Source organism: Marmota monax, unplaced genomic scaffold (assembly GCF_021218885.2).
Source record: "Marmota monax isolate L192 unplaced genomic scaffold, Marmota_monax_Labrador192_F-V1.1 WCK01_AAM20220418_F8-fsc00038, whole genome shotgun sequence".
NCBI classification, from domain to species: Eukaryota; Metazoa; Chordata; class Mammalia; order Rodentia; family Sciuridae; genus Marmota; species Marmota monax.
Genome location: NW_026692498.1, coordinates 5,954,847 through 5,974,986, shown reverse-complemented (window position 1 = coordinate 5,974,986; position 20,140 = coordinate 5,954,847). Strand labels below are relative to the sequence as shown.

At 51.7% G+C, this 20,140-nt stretch overlaps 1 protein-coding gene across 6 annotated transcripts in view; it reads right to left on the bottom strand.

Moving 5' to 3' along the window:
* The window catches only part of Pc (pyruvate carboxylase), a 105,317-nt gene that overhangs the window by 31,915 nt on the left and 53,262 nt on the right, over positions 1-20,140 (bottom strand). The window contains exon 2 of one of the 6 annotated variants that reach the window (XM_046445127.2): positions 19,273-19,398. The exons of 4 other annotated variants lie outside the window; for them this stretch is intronic. Coding sequence is in view for 1 of the 2 variants with exons in the window: in XM_046445124.2 (XP_046301080.1) it covers positions 847-864 (18 nt within the window). In the remaining variant the exon portion in view is untranslated. Of the gene's footprint in view, positions 1-846; positions 926-19,272; positions 19,399-20,140 lie in introns of those variants that run through there. One more of the 6 variants, XM_046445124.2, reaches the window with a different exon arrangement.

Here is a 20,140-nt window from a genome sequence, read left to right as displayed (position 1 = left end):
CTGGAAGGCCCACCCCTGCCCCCGCAGTGTCACCGAGTGATCACTAATCTGACAGTCAGGACAGAGGGCTGCACTGTCCCTCCCCGCACCCTGCAGGCCCTCTCACACACGGTTTGGCTCAGGAGCCTGGTGAAGGCTCTCGGCAGGCCAGGAGTGCCACGGCAGTCCCGATCCATGAGGCACCCGGGGCCGTGGACAGTGGGGAGTAAGAACACCCCTTTGGGTCCTCATATCCCTGCAGAGGGCATCCAAAGCAGGCCTGGACTTGAGACCTGAGCTACCAGCCTCTGGGTGAGGGAGCTCCGCCTGCCGCACACTGGGCAGAGGCAGGATGGAAGCAGGGCCCGTCCACTGAAGTCCAGGCAGGAGCAGTGGCCCAGGGACAGCCCCTCCCTGTGGGCAGGGGCCCAGCTTTCCTCCCCAGCTCTGAGGTTTAGCACCTGAGGCCCAGTTTCCTTATCAGTAAACTTGGTACTGCCACTCCAACCAGAGCAGGTCACCCTGGGGGTCAACTGAGACAGTACACCTGAAGGGCCAGGCCTCAGGGGACAAATGCCAGCCTGTCACTCTCTTTCCCCCTCCTCCCAGAAGAATGCAGAGATGGAAAAGAATCCCATTCACCTCCACCCAGCTCTGCAAGGCTCACCTGACCACCCCCCATGCACAGCTGTCCTGCCTCCCCCAACCACCAAAGCCCCCAGCCCTGAAGGTAGCAGGAGCCAGCCTGCCGGCCGGCCGCAAACCTCTCCCACAGGTCTGGGCACATACTGCACTCTGCCACATGCAGAAACTTCCCCCGAAGCTGGAGTCAGGTGTATAGGGCCACACCCGTCCTGGAGCACTCACCCTACACCAGTCAAGCATCTGGCTTTCAGCACAGAGGACGTGGCAGAGAAGTCACAGCCAGCTGCTGCTCTGCCTGGGGTCACTGGCCCCAGGATACAAAGTTCTTTGGCACTGGGCTGCAGGAGCCCTGGGCTGTGGCCAAAGCAGAAATCAGGAGAAGGGGTACCACCTCCTGAGGCCCAGAGGCCGGATGGGAGGGAAGGGGAGACAGGGAGGTGGGTCCCACACCAGACAGCCCAAAGCCTGCCCCCGCCATCCCCCGGATGGGCAGGATTCTAAGGGAGGGAGTCCAAGGCCAAGGCAGAGCAGAGCTCTGTGGTAGATTTAGGACATGCTGCCACAGAAGGTTAAAGGCACAGAAATGTCAACCTACAGGCAGAGCGGGCCTCGCAGAGCAGCTCGGGACGGGGTGGTGAAGAGCAAGGGCTGCGGGACCCCCTGAACCTGGACACGGCCAGAGTTAAGTTCGCTGCCACAGTTGTAGGGCCTATCACCACCCTGTCCCTCCACCCTCACTCAGGACCAAGCACAGGAAGAGGCATCAGAGACACAAAGATAAATGAAAATCTACCTCATTCCCAGAACATCCCACCCTTTCTATAAAATGGTCAACCTGCTTCTCCTTGGCTGAATACCGCTGCTCTGCAGACCTGGCCTGACTCCGAGGCTGTTCCGGCATCCATGTCCACTGAAGAAAGCCTGCCCGGGGCAGCTGGGGGCCACACTGCAGCGCCCATGCGGATACAGGCTCCTGGCAGCTGTCACCAGAGGCTCATCTGAGGCATGGGGACTGGGACAGTGTGCAGGAGGAGCCCAGTGGGCAGAGTCCCACTGCCCCCAAATCTCACCCCACCTCCCAGAGCTGACGCGGGAAGAGGCTGCTGCACAGGGCTGGGGTGGACACAGGAGCCACAGGTTGGAGGCTCTGTGAGCCCAAGGGAGAGCAGAGTGCTGAGGCGGAAGCAGAGGACAGTGAGAGGCCTCGGGCAACCAAAAGCCCTCCTGCTCCCAGACGCCTGCCTCTGGCATTAAGAGAGACCCCACCCTCAGCCTGTCTGAGACCAAGCCCCAGAATCCTGTGTGACCAGCCTCCTTCCTCACGATGGCACTTCCCAGAAGGCACTTTCAGACATGGCCTTTTCAGGTTGTCACTGTGCCAGGTGCATCCTGTCACCCCCCCCCCCCATGAAGGCACACAACAGGGACATGTGGACACAGGGAGCAACGCCCCCCCCCCTCCCCCGTGCCCTGCATTTGGAGTAGGCGGTTGGTGGAAGGTTGGGAAGAGGCCCTCGAGGTTGACAGGTCTGGCCGAGAATCTGCCTGAGGACGTAGAGGCCTCATTTACGGAGCGGAGCGGGCATCTTAGTCAGCCCTCGTCCTCAGGAGCAGCAGCTGACCCAGAGTTTCCCCTGCCCGCTTGTGTGACCAGCCTCCTTGCACTGGCCTGCAACCTGCTGTCAGAGCATGGCAGGACAGACACTTTTGGGTCCCACTAGCACAGCAATTGGCTCAGGTCACTTGCCTTGGGGGACACCACACTGTCTTGCTTGCTACTGGTGATACCCAAAAGGAAAAACCTCCCTTTCCTGGCTGCAGCGATGAGGGGGCGGTAAGATCCAAAGATCCCGCTGCCGGCTCCTCTCCAGAGCACCAACAGCCAGGGAGGCCTGTCAGCTGTCCCTGGGCCTGTCCCTGGGCCTCAGAGTGTGCATTAGAGACAGGGCAATCGTGAGGTCACTGGGACGCATAAGTAACTCCTTGCAAGCAAGAACGAGCCACAGCAAAGCAAGGAGCATCTGGTGCTTCTCCTGCCGCCCCTAAGGGTGGCTCCCGGCTTCCGGGAGACTGAGCAATGTGGCCAAGGTCATCAGCAGAGTCAGGTTTGAGCCCAGCTCCTGCCCCCTCCCGAGCAGGGGCGCTGTTAAGGACTAGAGTCTTCACTGACTACAGGACCAGGCTGTGGCTTGCAGCAGAAGCACAGTGTGGCAGCACACGGACACCAAAAAAAGCAAAACCAAAATCCTTCTTCTAATAAAAACCGCCTGAACTCCTGCAGGCCACCAGTGGCTGTGCTGCTACCTGAGACCCGCCAGGCAGTGCTGGCAGCTGCGCATCCCAGATAAGCCAGGGCAGTTACAACTTGCCCAATAAATCTCCAAATGTCCCCAGAAACTCTGCTACTGCAGACCTACACTACATCTCCCAGGCTGCCTCTTGCAACCAGAAGCAGCACGAAATCCCACAGTCGGGGCCATTTTGGTCCAGACAACATGGCTACTGTGCGGAGCAGAACACTGACGGCCCCCAACAGCTGCTGTAGCCAAGGGGCAGGCCCTGTCATGTCCTCCTAGGATCCACATCACTTTGGCCCTTAATACCCACTGTCATGTAGCATCTCCTGCAGCCTCAGAGGGCAGCAGGGGGCAGGAGGTCACGGATGGCAAAGGCGAGGTCCTGCCAGGGGCAGCTGGTGGCGTGGGGGTTCTGAAAGGCCAGGAGTCCCTGCTGCCATGGCAGACCATCTCAGAGGTGCACAGCAGCAGGGTGAGAGGAGGGGTGGCTCGGAGACAGGCCCCACAATATCCTAATTAATCCACAAGCCCCTCCCCAGCTCCCTCCCGCCAGCCCCAGCACCCCAGCCCTCTGGCCCAGCCTGGGCTGCCGCCAGCCTATGCAGAACCAGAAAGTCTTGGCAGGGGACTCGGGGTGGCGGCAGTGGCCTCTGATGGATGGGCTGCTCTCTCCAGGTTGCTCCACACTGACCTAAACATGTCCTCCGGGGGGCCCAGGGGCTGGCAGCCAGCAGGGACAGATGAGAGGAGGATGTGCCTGGCTTTCAGGCGGCACAGACTGATATCAAAGAGCCTGAGGGGGAAGGACTGAGGCTGAGATTTCTGGGTAGTAGGAACCTCAGGGAGGGCACGAAGAACAATGCAGGTGACAGAGACAGCAGAGAAAACCAAAGGCGACGGGACACAGCATGCAAGCGCCAGCTGAGGCTTCTCAGCGGTCTTGTGCTCCAGGGCTGTCCCCAGCCTCCAGCCACTGTGATCACCAGGCTCCCTGCAGTGCCACAGCGCCCAGCGACCCTCCACTCAAAGGCTGTGACCCAGGGGAAGGTAGCCTGAGCAGCTGGCACTGTGTGGGTCTGTGCACTAAGGGACAAAGGGGCCTCCTGAGGTCCCCAGGGAGTGGCAGGAAGGACAGGGCCAGCCAGTTGGAGGTGGCTGCTCCCAGCCTCACTGGAGGCAGTGAGGATCTAGGGCCAACACTGCCCCCTGGTGCAAGGAGCTGTCACGGATAACTTCCAGCCAGGACACAGGTGTGGCCTCAGGGACAGAGGGAAGACAGTATTTCTCTTAGTGCTGGCACTTGACCACTGGGGGAAGGCTCTCAGGGAAGGGATCACTTGCCCTAGCTGGCCCACACCCTTTAAGACTCAGCTCAGGAACGCCTTCCTGGACACCCAGCCTCCCCAGCCACCTGCTTCAGTCAGCACAATGAGTTAACAGACATGTGAGTGTCCCCTACACACAAAGTTAGAGCCCAAAGTGCTGGTGACAGCACACAAGGAGGGTCAAAAGGGCAGAATCAGCAAAGAATGTTTGTCTCTCCCCAAATTTACATGTAGAAACCTTGGTCTTGGGTTTCCCAGTGTCCAGACTGTGGGAGATACACAAGCTCATATGGCATCCTGTCAAAGCAGCTGGGAGGGTGGGCACCAGGACGGCCGAGGCTCGGGGCTGAGTGGGGTGACAAAGCTGGGGCACTCATGTGCCAGGTGTATACACCCCTGGGCTGTGCTTTGCAGGGAGTGCGACACTGGACAGGGCAGTGCCTGCAGGCGGTCAGGAATGCTTCGTCACCCAAGTTGGCTAGGGTCCCAGAGCCTCTGCCCACTTGCTTGCTCCTCGCCCCTCAATCCAAGACCAAGACCAAGGGGCCTGGCTAGACTAGAGTGGGCGCTCAGAAGCCCAGGGGCTTTGGGGGTGGTGAGCTGGGGGCAAGAGGGTGTCGTCGCCTAGTGTTGTTGAACTGTGTACTCTCAAAAGAAACGCTGAAGTTCTGGTCCCAGAACCTCAGGATGTGACCTTATTTGGAAAAGGTGAAGCCAAGGTAGTCAAGTGAAAGGGGGGTTACTAGGGTGAGCCCTAATCCAACATGCTCAGTGTCCTGATCAAAGGGGGACATTCAGACACAGTGACGCACAACGTGAAGGTGTGGGGAGACCATGGAGAGAAGCGCAGGGAGGCTGAGCCTAGGAAGGTCTCCCCTAGAGGCCTGCGGACGCCTGGGACGTGAACTTCAAGGTTCCAGAGCGGGAGGCGGAAATCCCTGTTGCTGAAGACATCCAGTGTCGGGCCTTTGCCCTGCTGCGGTGGCCTTAGAAACCCACTGCACCCAGTTCCCCCGGCCACTGCCACTCGGCCGGGAAAACCTCAGTGGCACAAGTGTCTCTCTCTGCTCATCCGCTGCAGGCCACAGTGCTGGTTTCAGAGCTCGTGGCTACTCAGGTCTGCAATCAAAGACCAAGGCGACAAAGGCGAGGGGGAGGCAGGGAGAAGTGAACAAGGGCAGCGTGTCCAGCAGGCGGGCTCCGAGCAGGGCTGAGCCTCTGGAGGCAAAGGCGCCCGCCAGGGACGGATCTTAAAGGAGGCGGAAGGGATGTCCAAAGAAGGGGGGCAGGTGGAGGAGGCGGCTCAGGTGTGGGGGTGGCAGAGCAACGAGCCCGGCCAGTGTCCCAGCAAGGCACGGCAGGCGCTGGGAAGGACCCCCCTGGAGACACCTGGGCTCCAGGTCAAGGGCAAGGAGCTTGGGTGTGCCCTCAACAGCAGGGTGCAGCGGCCAAACCGGGCAGAGCAGAGACAGCTTTGAGCTGGGGGACCACAGGCCTTATGCCCAGGAGAACTGTCCCCAGTCCCCCAGTGAGAGATGACAGCAAGTGCTGCCTGGGGGTGAGAGCCCATGAGCGGGGGCACAGCAGACCTCTGAAAAGGAACAGGAAAACAGCACAGGTCCCGCACACAGGGCTCCCTGGGGGCCTGAGCAGAGCTGAGAGGGGGGTGCAGGGAAAGGTGAGGGTGTCAGTGAGCTGGCAGCTAAGGCAGGCTCTGCCTGGTCTAATGCCCCAGTTTGGACGAACACTTCCAGAAAGTCTGAAAAGCAGAGAAATGCAGGGGAGAGCTGGAGGACACTAGGATCAATGGACTCTTCTTCTTTTTTAATGAAACACTAAATGGATCCAGTGAAATGTAGTGGATCAAACACCCGGGTTTATTTCTATTCCCTTCTGAAATCCCACTAAAACATCAGTACGGGTTTCCCTTTTAAAGAGCAAAACCACAAACACACAGAGCAGGAGAGCTGACAGCAGCAGACGATGGAGGCGAGAAATGAGATGAGAAAACTGCTTGGCATGTGGACTAGCGGTGCAGCCTGAGGAGGAGGAAATCCCGGGGGTCAGGGTTGGGAGTCCCGCCATCAAGTGGACCCAAGCCATGGCCGCCTGGGGAGTCCAGAGCCTCATGGCAGGTGCCCAGGTGGGGGGATGAGGGACAGGGCCGCCAACAGAAGCCAGGTTGGTCGGGATCAGAAGCCCAGATGCTCCTCCCCATCACACAGCCAGGACTCTCCCGTCCCCAGTGGGCAACAGTGACGGCGGCCCCGATTGTGGTCCCCAGAGCCCTCTGCATCCACTGACTCTGCACTGCAGCCCCTGTGCCACAGCAGCCTGCTGCTCCCAGGTCTGCAGCTGAGGAACTGACGCTGGCAGGACGGGTCAGTGGCATGCGCGGGGCACGCCCCCGTCATCGGAATCCTGCACCCTGCTCCTGACCACCACACGATGGCTCTTTCAGAAGACAGGAGGCTTGGTTCCTGGAGCGGCTGCGGCCCAGCCACCAGGCCCAGCCCAGGCAGCAAGGCCCCAGACTGCAGCCGGGGATGAGGTCAGCTGCCCATCTGCAGCTGGAAACCCCTCAGTTCCACAGCGCTTGGCAGGCCCTCCTCCAGGGGACACACCACAGGACTCCTCTCAGGTGACCACTGTAGCTGGACCTTGGATGTCCTCCGAAGGCCCACATGTTAAAGGTTTGATCCAGCCAGACAGGGCGGTGCCCTCTGTAGCCCCAGCTGTTTAGGAGGCTGAGGCAGGAGGATCACAAGTTCAAGGCCAGCCTGGGCAACTTAGTGAGACCCTGTTTCAAAATAAAATAAAAATGGCTGGGAATGTGGCCACTGCTAGAGAAGCTCTGGGTTCAATTCCCAGTTTAAAAAAAAAAAAAGTTTGATCCTCAGGGTGCGACTGAGGAGGGGGTAGGCTTTAGAAGGTGGGGTCTTCTGGGAGGGCTTCGGGTCACTGGGGCATGCCCTGAGAGAGGACTGTGGACTCTGATCTCTTCCTTTCTGTTCTGCTTCCCGGCCACGGGTGAGCAGGTTCTGCTCTGCCACGTGTGCTCACTGTGATGTGCTGTCCCCTCAGAGGCCCCAAGCAACCAAGCCATCGACCGTGGACTGGAACCTCCAAAACTGGGAGCCAAAATAAACCTCTCCTCTTCAGAAGTAGATCACCTCAGATATTTGTTGTAGGGACAGACAGCTGAGTAACACAGAAACCAACCAACCCAGCCCAGGATGCCTGCAGCTGCGACATTTGGGCTCTCCCAGAAAAAGCCCGCCTGCAGTCCCCCCGCTACGGGGGCCGGGTGGGGACCACTGCCAACAGGCTCAGCTGCCCAGGTTTCCCAATGGGCTTTGGTGTCGCGTTTTTCAGTAGAAATGTCAGCCAAACACCACCAGATATTTGAGGAAATCACCAAAAATTCACCAAAACAAACTGGGTTGTGGTTTTTTTTTTTTTTTTTAAAGGGAACTCAAGAGAAAAGCCACACAGAGAGCAGACACTTAGAAAAACTATAATTAATCTCCTCAGAGAAATGAGAAAAGCAATTGCATCCATTAAGTAAGAGGCGGCAGTTATTTTAAAAAGGCAACAAGAAAGAGCTCTAGGAAAGTAAAAATAGAGTTGCAAAGAATTTTAAACACAACAAATAGAAGAATTACCAGGCAGCTCAGGACATCGCCCAGAAAGACGAACCTGCAGAAAAAAAGGGGGAAAGGTAGGAAAATAAGAGGCTCAGGTGGGCCCTCCCGTAGCCACTGCCTGGAGTCCCAGAAGGGAGAAGAGAAAGCCAGAGGGAGGGACCATCCACAGAGGCCCTGGGGACTGAAGGAGTCACGGGTTTGGCCTAGCCTCAGGCCGACAGTGCCCCGAAAAAGGATCCGGAGGCCCTTAGCTTCCTGCAAACTAAAGAACTGCCGCAGGCTTGGTGGCTTAAGACAATAGAAACCACTGTCCTTCAGTTTTGAGGGCTGAAGTCCAACACCAGTGTCCACACCCTGCAGGACAGGCGGGGATGGGCAGCATGCCCTCCACTTCTGGTGACCACTGGGGCTCCTTGGCTTGTGGCCACATCATTTCAAATGCCTGCCTGTCTCCTCAGCATATGTCTCTGCCTTCCCAGGACACTCATGATGGCACTTAGGGCCCACCCATGTCATCTTCCCTTGTCAAGATCTTTTTTTTTTTTTTTTAATTTTTTATTTATTTTTTAGTTTTCGGCGGACACAACATCTTTGTTTGTATGTGGTGCTGAGGATTGAACCCGGGCCGCACGCATGCCAGGCGAGCGCGCTACTGCTTGAGCTACATCCCCAGCCCCTTGTCAAGATCCTTAATCACATCTGCAGGTCTTTTTTCTTTTTCTATGTCTGGGGATTGAAACCAGGGGCACTTTACCACTGAGCCACAACCCCAGCCCTTTTTTTTTTATTTATTTATTTATTTATTTATTTATTTTTAGTTATCGGCAGACACAACATCTTTGTTTGTATGTGGTGCTGAGGATCGAACCCGGGCCGCACGCATGCCAGGTGAGCGCGCTACCGCTTGAGCCACATCCCCAGCCCCCCAGCCCTTTTTACTTTTGATTTTGAGACAGGGTCTCACTAAGTTGCCCAGGGATGGCCTTGAACTTGACCTTGAACCTGCCTAAGCCTCCAAGTTGTTGGGACCACAAGTATGTTCCACCACGTGTGGCTAGAGGACTTTTTTCTTAAAATGTAGGACCTGGATATCCCTGGGGACATCTTCCAGCCCTCTATACTTCTGAACAGGAAAAGGAAGTCTCACCCGACTGTCAACAGTGACAGGAGCCAGATGCTGCTGGTGCAATGTCTTTAAATTTCCGAGGGAAAACACTCTCCAACCTGGAATTCTCTACCCAGTTAGACAATCCATCAAAGACTGCAAAATACACAATCCCAGACATGCCTGTCCCTGGGAAGCTCTGAGATGGGCTCTAACAAGACAAGGAGCGGGCTGGCCAGGACTCAGGGGCACAGAGGGGCCTCGCAGGTGCAAGGCAGGTTTGCTCCCCAGCATTTCAAACAGACACAGGGTCCAGGTCCACGTCCCAGGCTGCCAACTAGAGGAGGCAAAGGGACTCCCAGGCTGCAGGAAATCCCAGGCCACAGTGCACCCAGCAGGCCCAGGCGGCCCCCTGCAGAAGGCAGCTCCCTTAGAGGTTCCCAAGGCGGCTGGAGTTAGGACGGCAGATGGGCCCCTGTCTCTGGAAATGTGAGAGCCACTCAGGATTTGTTTGTTTAGCTGGGGATGAAGGAAGGAGGCAGCTGATGAAAAGTGGACAAGAAAACGCCACCATCCTCCACACTCTGCATTTTCAAAGGTGATTATTTACTTGATTTAAATAAAGTAAAAATCTGAAAATGTGCTTAAACACAGACCTACACAACCGTGCTGGGAGCTGGGGGAGAAAGGAGGCAGCCACAGGGAAGGCGAGACAGCTTTACAAGTGTAACTCTCAGCAGAGTCCACAGTATTGCTTTTTCGATAAAGAAAAGTTAAACTTAACCAAAGAGGAAACCACCCTCTACCAACAGTAGCAATCTCCAGAGGCTCTCCCCTAGCACACTCCCAGACCAAACCCCGCCCTGCTGGGCTCCCTCCCCTTCCCAGGCTCCACACTCCTAGGGATGTGAGGCCCCATTACCTGGATTTGTGTTTTGATTTTTTTCGTGAATGATAGCCATTTTTTAGCTTTTTTCAACTCAATGTAATATCTGAAATCTATTCATATTGGCATACATATAGAGTCTGTTGTTTTAAATTATTTACTGTTGTTGTTTTTAATTTGTTCCTTTTTTTGTTTGCTTTGTTTTCTTTCTGGGTGCTGGGGAGCAAGCCCAGGCCTCAGGCATTCCACCCCCCCACCCCCACCCCACCCCACCCCCCCTATTTCCCCAATCCTTTTGCATTTTTGAGTTCACTAATTGTTTGGGCTATAGGTTGTTGTGTTACATAGGCCACAGTTTATTTGTGCCCCAAAGAGGGACCTGTGACTAAAGGTTTTGGCCCCTCCTTTCCTAAGTGCAGACACACCTCCTGGGCAAGGATGCTGCAGGTAGGTGGGGTTCTCTGGGAGGCAGTGAGGTTATGGGGGTGGAGCTCTCCTGATCAGGATCACAGTCCTTATAAAGAGATTCCAGAGAGCTCCTCACGCCCCTCTGTCCAGTAAGGACACAGTAACCTACGAACCAGGAAGTGGGTCCTTATAGGACACCTTGATCTCAAATCTCCCAGCCTCCAGAAAGGTAAGAAGTAAATCCCTATTGCTTATAGATTACTCTGTCATGGATCATGTTTGGCAGCCCACACAAAGGCAGTGATAGTAGGTGCTTTCCAACCTTTGGCTATTAAGAACCGTATCATACAGACTGACAAAATTATAATTGCTTCAGTGGGACAAGAGGTCCATGGGGTCCATTACACTGTTTGTTCCACTGCTGCATATGATTGAACCTTCAAAATAAAACTCAGTTAAAAGTGAGTAACTTTGACCTCGTATAAAAGATATGTAAGAATTTCTCTAGGACATAGACTTTAAATTGGCCCAGGGGCATTCAACCACTGAGCAACATCCCAGCCCTTTTTTGTATTTTATTTAGAGGCAGGGTCTTGCTGAGTTGCTTAGAGCCTCACTGAGTTGCTTAGAGCCTCGCTAAGTTGCTAAGGCTGGCTTTGAACTCACAATCTTCCTGCCTCAGCCTCCAGAGCTGCTGGGATTACAGGCATGCACCAGGGCGCCTGGCTAGGCACATTCCTAATGTTAACATTGTTAAATATCTCTCCAAAGTCACATTGTCCTAACAATCTGTACTGACACTGGAGTGCAGCCGAGCTTCTGTGTCCCCATGTAGTCACTGACTCTATAATGTCAGACTTTGCTTTTGTCAGTCTTGTGGGTATAAAGTTGCACCTTGCTTTACATTCCAGTTCCTTGATTACTAGTGAGGTCAGACATTTTCTTATGGTTATGGGCATATTTCTGGGTTTTTCTCTTAACTGCCTGTTCATGTCACTTGCCATTTTTCTGCAGATCTGGCTATCTTTCTCTCGCGGAGTTGTAACACATCTTTACATGTTCCAGACGGGACCATCGGGCCGCATCCTCTGTTGTGTGGGGAACCCCCTCCTGCAGGGAGGAGGATTGGCAGGTGCTGGAAGGGGAAGGGGCAAGAAGCACAGCAAGAGGCTGAGGGAGAGTGGGTGGGACGAGAGCTGGAGCAAGTCCAGGAAGAGGCTCCGGGCTCGGGTGAAAGACGCCTTGGACTGGATGAAGACGACCTCCTCCTCTGGGACCAAAGGCCGGGCTTCCGGGACAGGCCCAGCTGCAGAGCATCCCAGTGTCTGGCCACAGGCCACACCAACGCTTCCCACTCTGATGGGTCCAGACTGTCCCATCCCAGGAGGCACAACCCAAAGAGCAGAGCAGCAGCCCACGGCAGGTCCACGTGCAGCAGCCCACGGCAGGTCCACATGCAGCAGCACCACTTCCCACTGACATCAGGTGGCCTGTCACCATAGCTGCCCAAGAACCCAGAGTAATGAGGTCAATGAGGCACCAGGGATGACTGCCACTAAACTTTAAGAAAATGTCTGGCAGCTGGACCAGCAGAAGACGTATTAGAAAAAGCAGCGGCATTTCCCTCTGGAGTTTTGAAGAACTTAGTTTTCTGAGTGAGCGGGTTTAGGTCAAGTTGTTCTTCTAGAACAGCAAAATGTGAGACTGATTATGTAAGTGATTTCTTAAATTTTTGTGGTGATTAACCTTGGAGAAGAGACACAAGCAGTTTTCAGTCTGTATTCTGGTGCATTCTTACAGAATGATGGTTTGATATTCTTTCTTTAGAGGAAATAAGGCAAAAGTTAGGAGCTTTGGGGGTTTAGACATCAAATAAGTTCTAGTTAAAGTCTACCAGGAACCAGAGTTCTGTGACCCTCCGGACAACCTGACGGGCTTTTGTCTCTCCTTCCTCTCCTAATTCTTCCCAAGCAAGAAGTTACCAGGCCAATGGCTGCCACAGTCAGAAAATTAAAATGCAAACCACTCTGTTAAAATCTGAATTTCAGACAAACAGAAAAAAAAAAAAAAGTATATCCCATGCTCTATTTGAGGTGTACTTACACTATAACATTATTTGTTATTTACTTAAATTTAAATTTAACTGGGCATCCTGTATTTTATCTGGCAACCCTGATGGGCCAGCAGAGTTGAGTCCCTGATGGGATCTTAAGCAAAGAAATGGGTGCAGAGGCCCAGTGTTGACAGGGCGCGAGGGGCGGGGGGAGCAGGGGAGCAGGGGAGCCAGCGGCAAAGACGCAGCCAGGACGGCAGGAGCCGACTGCCCGGGTTCAGAGCAGACTCTGGAGAGCGCTTTTACCTCTGGGCCTCAATTTCTTCACTTGTATATTCAGAAATTTAAAAAATACCAAAGAGCTCAGAGGGTTGTTACAAAGATCAGTTGAGTTGAGGCATGAGACAGTTTAAACTGCCTGAAGCCCAGCAGGGCGGTGCCACCAGCAATTCCAGCAACTCGGGAGACTAAGGCAGGAGGATCCCAAGTCCAAAACCTGCCTGAGCAACCCAGCAAGGCCAGTCTCAGAATAAACAATAAAAAGAAAAAGAAAAAGCAATTCCTGGCACATAATCAGTCTCTATCCTAAATGGCGGCTTTTGGTGTTGGCAGCACCACTTAGTATTAGTGCTGACCTGTGGCCAATGAGCACTGGGGCTGGAAGGGACCAGGGAAGACAGCAGAGCCCCGGGTGGAGGGCTGGGGCTGCTGCAGCGCAGTCCTCACTTGTTGGGATGATGCTCTGTACAAAGTCCACTAGACACCCGCTTGCTCAGAACAAGTCAGGCCTCGAAAGGAGGATGTCCAGGGGCGCTGTCCAGGGGCGCACCAGAGGCCATGCATGGTCCTGGCTCACTTCACTGACTAGAGATGGATGACACATCTCTCTCTAGTTCTGTGCTCAGTGGCAGCAGTTTGGTGGCCTGAGGTCGGCCCCGATGGGCGTGCTTACGCCTCAGAACCTGGCAAACGCTGTAATGGGGTCCTTTCCTCACCTCCAGCCCTGACAGAAAACCCAGATGGGGCACAGGCACGCGCACCCCAGAGGGGCTGGGTGGCCGGGGACGGGGCTGGGTGCACAGTGCCCCTGCTCTACTTTTCCTGTAGCTACAGAACTCAAATAAGAGGCCTCTTTTTCTTTTTTAAAGGCCTGGTGTACAGAAGGTTTAAGTTGGTCAAAGAGGTGAGGGAGAAAGGAAATGGGCCCTGTCAATATTCAAGTAGCTCGAAGCCATTTGGCAGCACTAATTAGGCTATGAGCATATCAAAATGAAAATTCTTTTGATAATCGCACTTATCAACTTGAAGATTATTCCTCTGTCTTCTAAGGGACTAATTTCTTTGTTCCCACCCTCCACACCTCTGTCTGTCTCTCTCTCTCAACCAAGTGTGAGAATTTAAAAGCACAGCTTTTTGATACGCCTCCCCTCCACAACACACACACACACACACAAAGCCAAGACACCTCCCGGCTCCCCAGGAACCAAGCTGAGACAGCTCTTCCCTCCCGTGCCTGTCTTCCACCCAGAAGCCCTTGCTTCCACCCCCTAACCCTCACGCCCTCCCCTCCTTCCATTACTAAGCCACCCTGAATCACTCCCTTCTGACTGCCTGAATTCTGGTAAAAGCCCCCTCAGCCATCACCACAGCTTGAGCTACCAAGGCACCTGGTTATTACTGATTGATTAATTGATTTGGGTGCTGGGGATTGAACCCAGGGCTTACAAGGGAAGCACTCTACTAACTGAGCTAAATCCCCAGCCAAGAGTTCAGTCTTCTTAAAACCTCGGAGCCCTGCCGCACACGTGTGAGACCTGGTCTCCCTGGCCTCCTCTCCCAGGGTCTCTCTAGTGTGCTTCCCAGCCTTGTCTCCCACCACTCCACAGCCTCCTGGACCCTGCCCACGGCTTGCCCACTGCCTCCTCTTTGTTCCCAGAAGGTCCGGCATGGTCTGACCTCTGTCAGAGCACCCCCTCCACCCAGCCGGTCCCACCCCGCGAGTCCTCCCCCCTCCTCACTGGATGCAAGTCTGACTTACACGTCTCATTTTTCTCCCTACTTAAATTCGGTAGATTTAAACAACATCCAAGGACAAAGCAGACAGGAGAAGAAATGGCAGCAATGTAACCCTGGAAGCTGGACACAGTTAAGGGTCACTGACCTTGCAGCCCCACACTGGCCAGGGCGAGGCTGATGGTCCACCGACACCACCACCCACTACATCTACTGTAGGATCCACAAAGGGCCAGGCTGCCCCAGAACAGGGCTGAGTGTGCCCACCAGGGTGGGAGAAAGCTCTTGAGAAGCCACATCTCCCTCCCATGCCCAGGAGACCACCTGCAGGGGTCCCCTGGAGAAGGGAAAACCAGGAGCTGTGGACTGGGGTGCGAGGCACAGCAGAGAACCTTGGGATCTTGCCAAAATGGAGAAGGGAGGCCAAGTGATCGCACATCCCGTCCCCTTCCCTCACTCCCAGAACACCAGCAACCAAGGAGGAAAGACTCCGGATGTGAACACTCAGGTTCCCAAAGAACAGCCCACCCAGGTCACCTACTATGAGCCGGACCCCAGTATGTTCTGGACGCTCAGGCCTCTTGTGAGCCCCCAAGATCACCTGGCAGATTCATAAAGAAAACAAACCAGAGAAAAGCCTCAGAAAAAAACCCTGGAGGAAGCCAACCATCCAGGGAGAAGAAACCTACAGAAACCTTACATGCATCAAGAGCCTGGGAGTGGAAGACCATAGCCCTGCACGGCAGGACGCCGACGCCCGTCTTGGAAGAATCACTCAGGGAGAAAAACAGGGCCTCAAGGAAACTAAAAATGATAGGAGAAACTGGCCAAAAGAAAGCAATAGAAGGGTTGGAAGTTAAATGACAGGAAATCTAGAAACGGAACAAAAAGGCAAATGAAATGGAACATAGGAAAGAAAGGAGAAAAACTGGAGAGTCAGTCCAAGAGATCTACAAACGAAATGATAGAAGCTTTAGGAAGAGGAAACAGAAAGAGGAAGAAATGAAATAATCCAGGAAACTCCCGGGACAGAGCGTGGAAGGCCCCGCTGGAGCCCACCAAGGTCTTGTAGGTTTCAGATCCTGGAAGCCGACAGACATCGGGGAGGGGACAAAAATCAGAAAGGTTTTGGATTTCTTGGCAACTTGCAAAGCTAGAAAAGTACAAAGCAAGTCTTCAAACATTGTCAAGGAAAAATGATTTCCAACCTGAAATTTCCTCTCCAGCCAAACCATTGACCATGTAAGCAGGCAAAATAAAGACAGAGAGCAACCACACTCGCCAGGAAGCCGAGTGGGTAAGTTCCACCCAGCAAGGGACCTTGAGAGGGGGGGGAGGGGGGGCAGGAGCTCCCCCAGGACAAAGACAGAGCTCTGGAGGAACCAGCCAGGGCAGCAGTGGTGTATGGGTGGGGGTGCTGGCCTCCACTTCATGGGACCCTCCTCAGGGGCACTGAGGGCAACAGAGTCATCATTCTCACTGATAAGACTCACAGGCCACGGCCTGTGATGGCACCGACCAATGAGATGGGAAAGTCGCTGCAGAACGACATGGAGCCCAGGACGTGCTTCTAACCCACATCTTAGCAGGAGCCTTCAGATGTCATGGCCCCAGCAGGGAAGATGGCAAAACTTGCCCAGTCATGTGCACACCCCCACACCTGTGGACTGTTTCTAGAATGAGACTCCAGGAGCCGATAATGGTAGTGGCCTCTGGGGAAGAGATGTGGGGACAAGGTTGATCATCCACTGTCTACATCCTGAATTTGAACCATATACTTGCTTATTCAAAAAGTGGATGAAATACAATATATGCAAAGCATATCCTCCCACCCTTTGAGGCCCCATTTCACTGGCCGTTCCCTCTAGAAGCTGTTCCTGGCTCTCCATCTTGGCCCAGAAAAAGCTGGGTGTCCTCCTCGTGACCTGCTCCTCTCTGGGCACTGGTCAGTGGGTGCAGGTCGTATGTCCTGCCTAGAGCTCTTTGGGGGCTGATACAGTTCCCCTCTATCTGTGGTTTGGCTTTCTGTAGTTTCAGTGACCTGTAGCCAATTGTGATCTGAAAAATATTAAATAAAAAATTCTAAAACCAAACAATTCCTAAGTTTTAAACCGTGTGCCATCATAAGTAGCATGATGAAAAAAAAAAAAATAAGTAGCATGATGAAATCTCTCTCAATCCCACTCTCCTGCCTGAGACTTGAACCATTCTTAGCAAACCCATGCTGTATATACTACCCTCCCGTCAGTCACTTAGCCATCTTGGTTACAGGCCAACCAGTACAGTACCACAGTGCTTATGCTCAAGTAATACTTATTTTACTTACTAATGGCCCCAAAGTACAAGTACAGTGAAGCTGCCTCAGATATGCCGAAGGATTTCCTTTAAATAAAAAGGTAAAAGTTCTTGACTTGATAAGACAGAAAAATCATGCTGGGGTTGCTAAGAACTTTGGTAAGAATCTTCTACTTGTGAAAAAGAAGAAATTCATGTTAGTTTTGCTGTCATTCCTCAAAACTTAGGGTCATTGAAAAAATTGAGTCTACTGTGCATAAAAAGTGCTTAGTCGTACACCCTCCTCCAGTTCTCCACGTGGGCCCCTGGGGGAGCGGTACAGGAGGATATTTTGAGAGAAAGGCCTCATTCACTTCCTTTCATTATAGTATGTCGTTATAATTGTTTCACTTGATTATTAGTAATGGTTGTTAATCTCTTACTATACCTAATTTATAAATTAAACTTCATCATAGGTTTGTATGTACAGGAAAACAAATGATATATATAAGAGTTTGATAACTGAGGTTTCAGGCCTCTACTGGGGGTCTTGGGAGGCACCCTCAAGGATAAGGGGGTCTAGTGCATAAATGACTCATCTCTATCATGTAAACTTGTGCGTGTGACTTGCTCCAGGAGCGCTGGAAGGGCACTTCTGTTTCCTGCCCACTATGTATGCCAGGCACCTCCAAGCTCAATCTCTTGGGGTATCATCAATCCTCATTTTACTGATAAGAAAAGTGAGGCTTAGAAGGACTCGTAGGAAGTGGCAGATTCAGGAATAATGAGGCCTGTCCAATTTCAGGGCCCCTGTGTTTCACCAGAGTAACCTGGTCCCGTGCCTGGTTCACAGTATGGTTCCAAAAATGTTTAACTGAATCAAAATTTAAAAACTGAATTAGAATTCAAAGGTCCTGCTCGAGCTGGGGTCTTCCCATACTCTAAATTTTGAAAAAGAGGTCACAAGTATTCAAGGGTGGGCAGTGCCTCCACCCAGCCAAGGTGGGCCAGGGCCAGTGGCTACTGATAGTAGGAAGCTCCCCATCCAACTGGGGGAGCTTCTGGGTATCCTACAGCACTACCCTCGAGGGCTCTGAGTTTGTCTCTAACAGCTTTATTGAGATATAACTCACATACCACATGGTTCGTACATTTGAAGAACAATTCAACCGCATGTAGTGTAGTCACAGACAGGTGCACAGGTCACCAGAATGGACTTCAGAACACATTCCTCTCCCATGGCCATCCCCCACTCTGTTGGCTGCCTCAGCCCCAGGTGACCACTGACAACTCTGCCTATGGATTTGCCTGTTCTAGAACATTTCATATAAATAAAATTTTTTTAAAAATCTGTGTGTGCGATTTTTTTCTCCTGGAGTGCTTTCTCAAGGTTCATGTGTCAGTATATTGTTACTTTTTATACCTGAGTAACATCCCATTAGGTGGGTATTTCACATTGTATTTATTGATTTACCAGCAGACGGATCTGGGGTTGTTCTGGTAATCACAAACGATGCTGCTATGACATTAGTGTATAAGTGTTTGGGTGGACACACGCCTTCCTTTCTCATGTGTGTACCCTCGAATAGAACTGGGGGATCACAATGTAGCTGTTTAACACTAAGGAACTGCCAGGCTTTTCCTAAGCCATTAAATTGTTTTGTGTTCAACTAGGAGTGTAAGAAGGGTCCAAATTCTCCACATCCTCGCTGACACCTGTTATTATCTGCCTTTTTAAAATATTTTTTAGTTATAGGTGAACACCCTATCTTTACTTTAAAGTATTTCTATGTGGTGCTGGGGATGGAACCCAGTGTCTCACACATGGTAGGCGAGCACTCTACCTCTGAGCCACAACCCCAGCCCAATTATCTGCCTTTTTGATTAAACACCCTAGTGGAGGTGAAGTGGTATCTCACTGCGGCTTTTATCTTCATTCCCCTCAGGAGGAATGATTTCAAGCATCTCTTCCTGGGTTTACTGGTTGTCCGTATATCCTCTTTGGAGAAATATCTATTTGAATCCTTTGCCCATTTGCAAATGGAATTATTTGCCTTTTTATTGTTGAGTTGTAAGAGTTCTTTACATATTCTAGATAAAAATTTCTTGTCAGATGGATGATATCCAAAATTATCTCCTGAGATTCTCTGGGTTACTTTCTCACCTTCTTCATAATGTCCTTTGAAGCACAAAAATTTTTAATCCTAATGATTCACAATCATTCTTTTATTGCTTTTGCTTTGGCATCATATCTAAAAAACACTGCCTGTGTGCTAGGGTTGTAGTTCAGTGGCAGGGTGCTCGCCCAGCACGTGTAAGGCCCTGGGTTTGATCCTCAGCACCACATAAAAATAAACAAATTAAATAAAGGTATTGTGTCCATCTACAACTAAAAAATTGCCTAACACAAGGAGACAAAGAATAATACCCATTTTTCTTCTACTAGTTTTTTGGTTTTAGCTCATACATGTAAGACATACATCCATTTTGAACTAGCGTTAGCATGTGATGTGGGTTAAATTGCCAGCGTTCTCACTGAAAGTCAACTGACCAATGTGAGTTTATTTCTGGACTTTGAATTTTATTCCAGAGATCTATGTGTTGCCACAGGCCAGTGTCACTCTCTCTTGATTACTGTACCTTTGTAGTAAGTTCTTAAATCTGGAAATGAGTCCTCCAGCCTTGTTCTTTTTTTCCCCAAGATTCTTCTAGCCATTCTGTGTGTCCTGCATTTCCATGTGAACTGCAGGATCATCTCGTCAGCTTCTGCAAATACAGGCACATGGGCTGTGACAGGAAGGTACTGAATCCATTAGTCTCTGACCCAGGAGCTTTGGGTCTTCTCCTGTTTCTTTAGGTCTTTAATTTCTTTCAAAATGTTTTATAGTTTTCAGGGCACAAGCTTTGAACTTCTTTTATTTATTCCTAAGTATTTTATTCTTTTTGATGCTATTAAATAGACTTTTCAATTTCAGTTTTCTCACTTATACTATATAGAAATATGAGGATGCAACCAAGCTTAGGTAAAAATAGTTTTTAAAAATACATGATGTTGGGGGCTGGGGTTGTGGCTCAGTGATAGAGCGTTTGCCTTACATGCGTGAGGCACTGGGTTCAATCCTCAGCACCACATAAAATAAATAAAATAAAAATACTGTGTGCATCATTTTTAATTTAAAAAATTAAAAAAAAATACTTGCCTAGCATGTGTGAGGCACTGGGTTCAATCCTTAGCACCACATAAAAATAAATAAAATAAAGGCATTCTGTCCTTCTACAACTACAAAAAAATTTTTTAAACACATGTTGTTGCTGATGGTGCTGGTTCTGTCTGCGTGGAAGAAGTCCTTATTCCATAAACACTCAGTATAACAAGTATTTGCACTCTACCAAGTATCCTAAGTAACCCAGAGATGTACATAGGTCATATGCAAACACTACACCCTTTTATTTGAGGAACTTGGGCACCCTGGCTCTTGACGTCTGTGGGCTTCTGCAGCCAACCCCT